The following is an 11,293-nucleotide window of genomic DNA, read 5'->3' on the forward strand; positions in this document are numbered from 1 at the left end:
GTATGTGGAAAGAGCGAATTAAATGTTTAGAATGGTGTTTCAAATGAATAGTAATGATACAAACACAAAACTATTTTAGAAAAAAAATCACCCCATAGAAATCATATTAGCACATTTCAATCGGTGACGCAGAAAGTTATTTGAATTTCCTTAGGTTGATTTCTCTAAAGTAGTTGCTATCTTGTGTAATATTACTGTGTCGTCTTTAAGAAATACAAAAATGCAACAATGATGTAAACAATTTAGAAGACACACAATAAAGTGAAGTTCAATAACAAATACCGGTACGTATTTTGCAAATGACGACCTCGTGGAACAGAGACATGAGTTCCAAAATATATTTTTCCATATCAAGAACAATAATGAAGAAAAATGTCCTGGTAGAAAAATGAATATTTAATCGAAAACAGAAATATATCACCTTTGCATGCTATGGTAATTGAAAAGATTTTATTGAAATTCATTTGCAGCCAAATGGCTGAATTGCAGAATTGTTTACATTGCGTAAAAACATAACTAATTATACAAACATAAATAAACTACCGTAAAATTATCCAGCAAATCGTATTAAGAGATTACATTGCGTAAAAACATAAATAATTATACAAACATAAATAAAGTACCATAAAATTATCCAGCAAATCGTATTAAGAGATTACTTTAGATTTAATTTTCGAAATAAATCAGTTATACTGGTAATAAACCTAGTTATTCACTTTTTCAAAAGCGTTGAGGTCTATCATGAGGATAATAATTGACAGGTTGGAAGTTGCCTCTTTTTATAACAGTATAATATGTCATCTTGAAAGTTTTACAGGGATTCACGCTTAAGTGCGAAATGGCACACTCCTTATATCAATATGATGGAAAATGAGCACGATTACATTTATAAAAGGGACACTATCATGTAGGTTACTGTTAGCGTTTTCCCGGAATTTTGGACCTTGTGCTGTAAGATCCACCGCCTTCCCTTGTATTGCGGTGGTAGCAATAAAGGCTAGCTTGACACACATTATACGATTTGACTACACGATTCGATTTTGGTAGATTTAGCAATAGCATTTGATGAACATGGATCAAGGAACTGAATAGTAATATGTTTAAAAAGGTCTAAACCACCAAAATTCCAGTTGTTTAATCAATCAGAAACTAAATCGGGAATATGATTAAATTTCTATATCTAATACAATTTACATTTCTTCAAAACTCAGATCGCGGGAGGATCGTCTGGGCATTACACAAAGCTACTCGAATTCATTGATTCTAGATATTGCTAATAAATATGGCACATACTGAAAGTGACATAGGGAAATAGAGGTTTAAAAGGGGTCCTTATCAAAGTAAAATGGGCACTTATTAGAAAGAGAAAGGGCAATCATTTGAAGGCCAATTATTTTCGCACATTTCAAAAGGCGATGAACAAGGCCCCTGAAAATGCTTTAGGTTGTTTTTCGAAAGTCTTTACAGTTGTGATAAGAATGACAACCTTATATGGGCGATTAAAGGGAAGAGAGAAAGAGGGGTGGCGGAGGGGAGGGATGCGGGTGACAGAAGAAATGGGCACTTTTTTTAATCTCCAATCTTGCTGCAGTTATATTATCAAACATTGGATCTGTAATAAAATTGATTGTTAGTTACGTTTACTGTGAAGCTTCATTATTTGATCGAGGTGCGATTATTTTGGAGACATACCATTAATCGAAATTCTTAATGTTACAGGGCTCTTTTGCGTTATATTTGAGTTATCCCATTATCTTTATCGAGTGGCCTCATTCATTTGTATTTTTCAGCAATCTTTTGTAGATTTTTTTAACGTGATAATTCAAAAAGATCAATTGAATCAAAATGAACAATGCTCATATGAATTCATTTGCAGCTGCACTGGCTTAATTTTTGTATTCCTTTTTTTTCTTCTTGCATTTTTTATTCAAGCAGTGCAAATTCAAAGTCTTTTAGGCCATTATGGCTCACATTTTCTTTGCAATTTTGAAAATAAAAAATAGTAACAATAGGCTCCTGGACATGGGTGTCGATCCCGGGGGGGGGGGGGGATGGGGGATATATCCCCCAATATTTCAGGTGGGGGGGATGGCCTGTACAATCATCCCCCCCAATAATTCACCATCACAAAAAAAAATAATAATAATGATGAGAGCCCGATGAGAGTTCATGTAATGGTTATTATACTCGTCTTTTGTCTTCTTTCTCTAATAATTCAATGAAACATCAAAGCTTCCGCGCTTCGCGCGGAGGAAGGGGAACTTGATTCAAACAAGGATTAATAGTCGAGAACGGTACAACGAATCGTCTTCTTTCTCTCATAATTTAATGAAACGTCAGAGCTTCCGCGCTTTGCGCGGGAGGGGGAGGGGAAACTGAATTCAGACAAGGATTAAGAGTCGAGAATGGTACAACGAATCGTCTTCTTTCTTTAATAATTTAATGAAACGTCAGAGCTTCCGCGCTACGCGCGGAGAAAGGGGAACTTGATTCAAACAAGGATTAATAGTCGAGAACGGTACAACGAATCGTCTTCTTTCTCTCATAATTTAATGAAACGTCAGAGCTTCCGCGCTTCGCGCGGGAGGGGGGGGGGGGGGGGAACTGAATTCAGACAAGGATTAAGAGTCGAGAATGGTACAACGAATCGTCTTCTTTCTTTAATAATTTAATGAATTGTCAGAGCTCACTACCACCCCCTAAAATAAAATCCTGGTAATTACGCGCTTGAGAGGATAATAACCCAGGTAGCAAGCTCATGTGGGCCCCACATGGGTTCTTATATTCTCTGAAATGTTATCTTTATTGAGGGTGACTTGAAAAAGTTAATAACTTGGAAGGGAGGGGTGCAACCTGCCACACGCTTCTACCTCTTGGTTGCTTTGATCCATTGCCGAAAATATTTTGGCCCCTTTCATCCCCCCCCCAACCACGGATACAAATCGACACCCCTGCTCCTGGATATATATAACATCATAATGTTTTAATTTATACCAAGTCACTACTTTTCGCAATATCCTTAAATTTTCTGTACAAATTAAACTTTAAATACTAATCTACATTACATAAATGCATTGGGACACACTGAAATTGAAGTTGCAACAGATAGGAATCTATAACTATAGCCAGAGTGCAGTGTGTAGTGCAGAAAACAACATAATGGAAATCGAAGCACGTGTTTCTATTCTCACCGATTAAGTGTTAAAATCCACACAATTTCCCTTGATCGTTAAAATGCTTGAACTCCAGAAAATATGGGAAAACGTGTATTTTCATGGGCGTGTCTCTCAATATTGGCGCGATAGGGAGTTTAGGTTTTCATTCAATTATCAACTGCTGCTCACATCGTCGAGAAGGGTGGATTTTTAGGATATTTTACAGCTGAAAAATGGTAAGTTCCAGTTCGAGATCTCAGTTTTACATTATTAGAAAGTTTTAGAAATAGCGTAATATTGTAATGAAGTTATTATAATGATAAGTTATTAAAAATTCCTCATATTAGTTTAATTTCCAATATTAAAATTTTCTCTCATTTGCGAGAAAATAAATCGAGGTCATTACAAGTATGCTTTAATATAGTGGAGATAAATATAATGGATACCTAGAATAAAATGGTATTCCTCCTGTACGGATATGTTAACACATAATATAGTTATTATTTTTCTTCCGCTACATTCATGGTAAAATTAGCTAATCTGTTCTACCATTTGATTGAATTTCTTATTACCTTATGCTACGGTCACAAAGGTTCGTACGAATCTCCCTGTTTTTCCATTGTCTTCCCGAATTTCCATTGTCTGAAAATCGTTCGTACGGCGTTCGTAGCTGTTCGTAATGGCATTTGTGACCGAGACTTAAGGTGAGAAAGAATGCTTGAGTGAAATGTATATTCAATGCCACCATATGGTGTTATTTGAAAATGATGGTTATTATGAGGATGAGCCGGGAGATTTTACCTCGGCTAATTATTAATATTACATATACTTTGAGTAGTGCACCAAGGATGAAGACACTTGGGAGAAAAACAAATTATTGAAATACAGTGCGAATCAATAAGAAGTGTACCCAACTTTGGTAGCTTCTAATTAAAAAGTTATAACCTATATAACCTTGGAATATAGTTCATGGTAAAGAGTAACTAATACCCTGTCTGATGATACCATATTCATAATTGTACTGCTACGGACGAGTTTTCAAAAAGTATTGTCAAAATCCTCTTGTACCACGTTTCGGACTGAAGCAATAAATGTTGGTCAAAAGCCATTATGTGTCTGTTATCTCATTCCAAAAGCAATTGCTCACTTAATATTTACATCGACTATTAGGTATGTGAAAAGAAGAGGGATAATATCAACTCAAACTAAAAAAAAAATGCTTATTACAAACACAATTTATGATATTCTCTTCGTTATGATGATTACAATCTTGACTTCATTCGTATCTCTTGTTTAAGGTTATTCTTGTCAATGAGTGATACAAAAATAGCTAAAAATTTATTTCGGATGCTATCTCTTTTACGAAAGTCTGCTGTCAATTTATGTGTTCTTTCAGTTGCGTTTGGTTTTAGTAACCTTTGAGTTCTCTTTCGCTATTCGAGATATAACCACCCGATGCTCCCTTTTCGGCGTGTTAAACAGCAGACACTGGCATGCAGAGACAACTTAGATATCATGAGACAATAAGCAGTTAGTAGGCTGTTCAAAATAATCAAAGGTTATCATATGGACTGAAACAAGGTTCCGTGAAAGCCTAGATACATTGGATTATTTTAAACAATTAAGCACTGAAGCACGAGACATAATTTAACACTTAAATGGATTTAAGAACGAAGAAACACATGGATATTGCCTAGCTGACCTACATTCGTTCTATCAGCCCAAACTACAAGGCGATTTTGGTAAAACTTTTAAGAACCCTGGTGTTCAGTCATCCGTGGCAGATATATTATAAATAGGGTATCATCGGACAGAAATCAAGTTACCTTTCATCAATAAATAGATCTCAAGGTCATATTTGTTATGATTTTATAATTAGGAGCTACCAAAGTTGTGTACACTATACGCACTGTATATGTATTTGTACACGAGGAACGGGAGAGTTATCCGTCTCTACGTCACAATCCACTGACAACATTGCCAATTTGAGATTCACATAGCTGTAGTGATCTCATATCTCAAACCTTCATAACTTAACTCCTTATTATTGGACCGATTTATTTCCAACCTTCGCCATTCCGTTTCTCTTATTTTTCTGCTTTCATTCAAATGAACTTATTACAAGGGTTTGATTGCCCTTAGTTACGCATATTTTGGTTGAAGATGAAACATTATTTTATCTTAGGCATTTGTGACGCTTCAATGCAGTATTCGCATAAATATTGTGTGTGATTTCATACGCCATGTGTAGTATCTGTGAATAGTTCTATTGCACAAGGATCGATATGTGACGCCATTTAAAAGGCCCATGTGAATTATTTCTTGCCACGTGATGCGCAATTGACGGGGCAATTGGCCAATCACCTTGTTGGATTCTTTTTATGGCGGATGTTATTACCTTCTTGAAACAGTTATTTGTTGAGTAAATCAAGGAATATATACCCTCTAATGCATGAGAGCATCTCTATTCCGATCGAATCAAGAGGGAACTAATCCGTTTCAGAATTAAACAAAATACAGTTTTTAGTTCCTGGTATGTTGGGCAAACCTTGAATTTTTTTTAGTAATTTACCGACATTTTAGAGGGAAGTTCAAACGAATAAATAAACTGATAAATTCAAATACAAAGTTCTAAGATTTCGCAATAGTTTTACAAATAAAAAATCATTCCTCTTCCTCTCTCTTCTCTCTGTCGCCTTCGCCAGGTGTACCATTTTACGTACTGTATTTGATCTTTTTCTGTCTTCACTTTACAATAATCTTTTACGTTTATCATCAATCTGACGTGCAATGTAATGATTCTGCTTCACTTCCAATCTTCATTTGTGTTGCTTGTCAATTTTGGTGAAGATATTGAACTACAACTATCTTTTGATCGTTTTGACTTCACTAGGATTTGTCTATCAATAAATGGAAATGAAAGAATGAAAAGGAAGACAAAAGGACATATGACAACCTTGCGATATATAATTCCACGATTAAAGGTGTTTAAAATTTGACCAATTTAACTTAGATTAAAAAATAAAGAGGCTTTGTGCTTGTAAGCAGTAGGTCTATGTTGTAAATACGTACATCTACTACCTTTCAGCTTTACATAATTATGAAAGGACAGAAATTTTATACCGCACAAAGACAAATTCATCGAAAACAAATAAAAAATAACCTCCAGCCACTATTGATGAATAGTAGACTGTTAAATACACCCAGAGCATTGTTAGCAATTTTGAGTTTGACCTTCAATTACTTGGAACTATTGTTATGAATCCAACACAGCTGTTCGAAAACTGTATGCCATTTACCAGGCTTTGGCAGTTGTATCATCCTGATTAATTTTTTATACATAAAAAAGCAAAATATCCAGTTTATTACCAGTCTGCTATTGATCTTTTTTTAAATGCTGTTGACAAAGGGATCTAACGGTGACACTAGTCTTGCTCTGGGCCTTACTTCATCAAAGATAAAGAGTATAGGGTTAATTTTAGGGATAAGTTGCAGTAGATTTAGTAGAGCGTTCCTTTGGGCTCTATATGGTAATTAAACAAAAACAACGAAGCCATGGGCCTAATCTAAACTTTTCAAACTCATTTTTAACAAAAATATCACTAAACATGGGTCCGTTTTTTCAAAATTTCAATTTTTTAAATATTTATTTCGAGAAAATTCCCCCCAAATGACCCTTAAAAATGGGTAGAGGTTTCGAGGCTTGAACGGCACACCCCCGTCTAAACAAAATCTGAGTACTCCCCCCCCCCTCGGATAGTGACCCTCTCTACATATAACACCAGTTCTCAAAGCACTCGGTTAATTGGTCGCCCATGAGTGAACGTATTGCTTCGAAAGTCTTTTCCTTTTCTTTCATTGTCTTCATGGCTCTGATCCACAGTACAATATTACTTAGATAAATTATTTCAATCCGTCCAGATCTTTATACACTCTAAAAACTCCGAATTTCTTGTTCTACAGCCGTCGGTCCCCTGGTGGTTTACCTACAAGCCTTTACATGATTTCTTAGATCAGGTGAAACAAACATTGAAAAAAGTGAGGAAAAAAATGAAGCTCCTTACAAATAACAACAACATTATTTTATCAAGATTTTGCCCGTAGGGATATCTTATGTAATAATTCATTATACTTTAAGCTATACGTTCACAAAGGTTCGAACGAACGATGCGTTCGTACGAATCTCCCTGTTTTTCCATGGTCTTCCCGAATGTCCATGGTCTGAAAATCGTTCAAACGGCGTTCGTAATGGCATTTGTGACCGAGGCTAAAGGAACACATTGTTATGCGTCAAAAGATTCCATGACATTTGCTCCGGCGACAATTGCTCCGCTGTAAATTTCATATACTAATCGAATGGCTAACTTCAACCCTGGATTCAACACTATACCATACCCTAAACCTAACCCTAAACCTAACATAAAACCCTATTGAAACCCTAACCCTAACCCTACATCTTAGACGAAATAAAGCCCGGAGCAATTGTCGCAGGAGCAAATGTCGTGTCACCGCGTCAAAATCATTTCTCTCTCTCTCTCTCTCTCTCTCTCTCTTTCTCTCTCTTTTCTCTGTCTACATATATGTAACTTGAGGTAATTTTAATCCTTTCATACTAATAATTTTATTCCACAGGTTATTTTATGATATGACTGGGATCCTTTTTTGACACACTTGAAATTCGATTGTAGCCCGGACTTGATCAGAAACTATAGCTGTTGCAAATTTGCTGTTGAATCCCGAAAAAATGTCGTCTAGAAAACAGGTAAGTGACCAATAAACGTTATTTAAAAAAAAAAGATATCATGCTTTACACAAAAGCAATGATTTTAGGAATGATCACGGTTGCGTAAAATGTGGCTTGTATGGACTTCGAGGACATAGGCTTTAGGGTATTTAAATCGCCCTTGAGTTGATTTCTCGAAAGTCTGCGCGATCGTATTGAGCTTATTTTTATGAAAGTTGGAGTCTAGCTCATGCACAAGCTTGTGCGTTCATATATTTGTACACCATTCATCGATACCACCTATCTGTTTTGATTTGTAGAGATGCCTTAGTCGAGTGGCTTAATTAAAGACTGTGAGGGTCGTTTTTTTTTTTTTATCCCGGCACGTTACCTTATCAATTAAGGTTCTGTAAAATGGTGCCTGGCCGAATGCCCACACCCCTTCCCGTCGAGTAGAACGTGTGCGATATAATATGCGGCGGATTAGAAATTGGATCGAGTGACCGCAGTAATTATAAATACAATTTCACGTGCTTAGTGCTAATTGTAATTGATTATCATTATTGATATGCATATTTTTATCATTATTATTATCATTAACATTATTACTATCATTATTATCATCATCATTAGTACTGACATCCTAATCATCACTATTGTTGTTGTTATTATTATTATTATTAATATCGTTACTTTGTCATCCGTTTTTGTTGCCAGAGAGAATGTATCTCAATACACATCGGGCAGGCCGGGGTCCAGATGGGCAACTCTTGCTGGGAACTCTACTGCATCGAGCACGGCATTCAGCCCGATGGGCGGCTGCTCGATGACAGCACCACCACGAAGACGATGAGCGACGTCGACGAGGACGACGGGCCCCACGAGGTGAAACCGTTCACCACGTTCTTCAGTGAGACGGGGTCTGGTAAACATGTCCCCCGGTCTATATTTGTCGATCTTGAGCCGACTGTCATAGGTAATTTTTTTCTTGCACATTCTTTAAATTTTGAGAGAAGGGTTTCCCTACTCTCTATTGGACACTTTTCCTAGCAATATCTGAACTCATACAATTTTACTCAGAGTTAAAATATGGTTAACGCCCTTTAAAGGGCCACTCTAACCCAACTAGCATAGCCTTTCAAAACATGAATACACCTCTACTTATTAATATTCCAGCCTCTGATTTTTCAGAAAGTCTCTTAATTGACCAAAAATTGATAATAGCCATCCATTTTCACAGTTCTCACGCTTTCTGGGCTACACCCTTTGAAAAAATGTATTACGGTCATGTGGCTTGATGACGCATTTGACGTCATTGCGGCCATGACCGATTTGATAATTTCATAATTTCATAATTAGGAATGACGAAATTGCCAGAAGCGTAATGGGATTATCAAGTGCATATTATATTTTGGATAATTTTGTTCTTCTTCTCAATTAATAGACATTTTAATGCCTAAATCACACTCCTTTTCACCGGAGAGGCGCCTGCAGTGACGTCAAATGCGTCATCACCGAAACTGGGCTTTTTTCCTGCGCGTTCTGAGTCGTCATTTTTCAAGCTAGATTCCAGAATTACTGATGATTTCTAAGAAAAATCATTGTCATGTTCGGAATCTCCGTCAAAAATTATTTTACATGTTTTTTCTTTATTTTTTTATAGCCCGGTTCGATTAGAGTGGCCCTTTAATTCAAATCAATTATAACTGAATTCTTCTGATATCACAGATCAAATTCGCACCAGTACGTACCGGGACCTGTTCCGCCCGAAACAGATGATAACCAGCAATGAAGACGCCGCAAATAATTACGCAAGAGGTCACTACTCTAACGGTAAAGATGTCATCGATAAAGTGATGGATCAAGTGAAGAGACTGGCTGAAAACTGCGAAGGTCTTCAAGGGTTCCTGCTCTTTCACAGCTTTGGAGGCGGGACAGGTTCGGGGTTCACCTCCCTGCTCATGGAGCGCCTGTCGGTGGACTACGGAAAGAAGACCAAGCTAGAATTCGCCATCTATCCTGCGCCCCAGGTTTCAACGGCCGTCGTCGAGCCCTATAACACCATTCTGACAACGCACAGTACTCTTGAACATTCTGACTGCGCCTTCATCGTTGACAACGAAGCCATCTACGAAATATGCCATAGAAACCTTGACGTAGAACGCCCGACGTATACAAATCTCAACCGTTTAATCGGCCAGGTGGTATCCTCAGTTACTGCGTCCTTGAGATTCGAAGGCGCCCTCAATGTTGACCTAACAGAGTTCCAAACAAACTTGGTGCCTTACCCGCGTATACACTTTCCCCTATCAACCATTGCCCCGATCGTGTCCCAGGAGAAGTCCCATCATGAGAGGTTCTCCGTGGCTGAAATCACAAATTCTTGCTTCGAACCAGGGAACCAGATGGTGAAGTGTGACCCTCGCGAAGGCAAGTATATGTCCTGTTGCCTGCTCTATCGGGGAGAAATTGTCCCTAAAGACATTGCCTCAGCCATCAGTAAGATCAAGACCATGCGTACCATCCAGTTCGTTGACTGGTGCCCTACAGGTTTCAAGGTCGGCATCAACAGTACTCCTCCTTCAATCGTTCCTGGTGGTGACCTGGCAAAGGTTCAACGGGGTGCCTGTATGCTTAGCAATACCACGGCCATCGTCTCTGCCTGGGCGCGTGTCAACCACAAATTCGATCTGATGTACGCCAAGCGAGCATTCGTCCACTGGTTCGTCGGAGAAGGCATGGAGGAAGGAGAGTTTTCGGAGTCAAGAGATGATCTGGCTGCTTTGGAGAAGGACTATGAAGAAGTAGGGATGGATTCAACAGAAGGAGATGATGACGATTTCGACGCTTATTAACATTAAACAGATCTCTCTCTCTCTCTTTCTCTCTCTTTCTCTTTCTCTCTCTCTCTCTCTCTCTCTCTCTTTCTCTCTATCTCTCAAATAATCCTGAGATAATGGTGGAAAGTTTGAGGAATTGTATTTTTTTTAAATTTGCTTTTAGATCTAGACATAGTTATGGACAATTGGCAGTACTGTAGTAAGGCGTTACAATTATTTAATAATTACTGATTTGCTTGTAATGGTTTCTGTTAGATATAATTACATTATTTGTCTTAAGTAGTTATTAAAACCCTTTTAACAATACTAAAGCCATACATCCACTGACAACTCATGACCTTTAAGTAATTTTTTTTAAAACCCATCACATTTTGTCACGTGATCTGCTGTATAAAACGTTTATTACATTAAAATAGAAAGGGTGATTAATTACGAAATTATGAAAAACTTTACGTTTAATAAGATTTTCAACTTTGTCACCGAATCCAAATTATCCATTGAGTACCGTCTGCTATATCCAGCATTAATTTTGATGCTTATATACATGGCACGGGGGTGTGGTCCATTCCGATTCC

At 37.4% G+C, this 11,293-nt stretch overlaps 1 protein-coding gene across 1 annotated transcript; it reads left to right on the forward strand.

Annotated features, from left to right (window-relative positions):
- Window positions 1–8,601: 8,601 nt before the first annotated feature.
- LOC591631 (tubulin alpha-8 chain-like) lies at window positions 8,602–10,786 on the forward strand. The gene is made up of 2 exons (XM_030994466.1): window positions 8,602–8,854; window positions 9,607–10,786. Exons 1-2 carry the CDS (start codon window positions 8,638–8,640, stop codon window positions 10,731–10,733), a joined length of 1,344 nt encoding a protein of 447 aa, XP_030850326.1. The 5' UTR covers window positions 8,602–8,637; the 3' UTR covers window positions 10,734–10,786.
- Window positions 10,787–11,293: the final 507 nt, after the last annotated feature.

The sequence above is a fragment of the Strongylocentrotus purpuratus genome, unplaced genomic scaffold (assembly GCF_000002235.5).
Source record: "Strongylocentrotus purpuratus isolate Spur 01 unplaced genomic scaffold, Spur_5.0 spur5_scaffold_21, whole genome shotgun sequence".
Classification (NCBI taxonomy): Eukaryota; Metazoa; Echinodermata; class Echinoidea; order Camarodonta; family Strongylocentrotidae; genus Strongylocentrotus; species Strongylocentrotus purpuratus.

What these genes read in the sequence shown, in the direction of transcription:
- LOC591631 (XM_030994466.1), top strand. Translation starts at nt 8,638, where the DNA reads ATGGGCAACTCTTGCTGGGAACTCTACTGCATCGAGCACGGCATTCAG. An exon ending in TCTTGAGCCGACTGTCATAG is followed by an intron (nt 8,855 to 9,606) that starts GTAATTTTTTTC and finishes CTGATATCACAG; the next exon opens with ATCAAATTCGCACCAGTACG.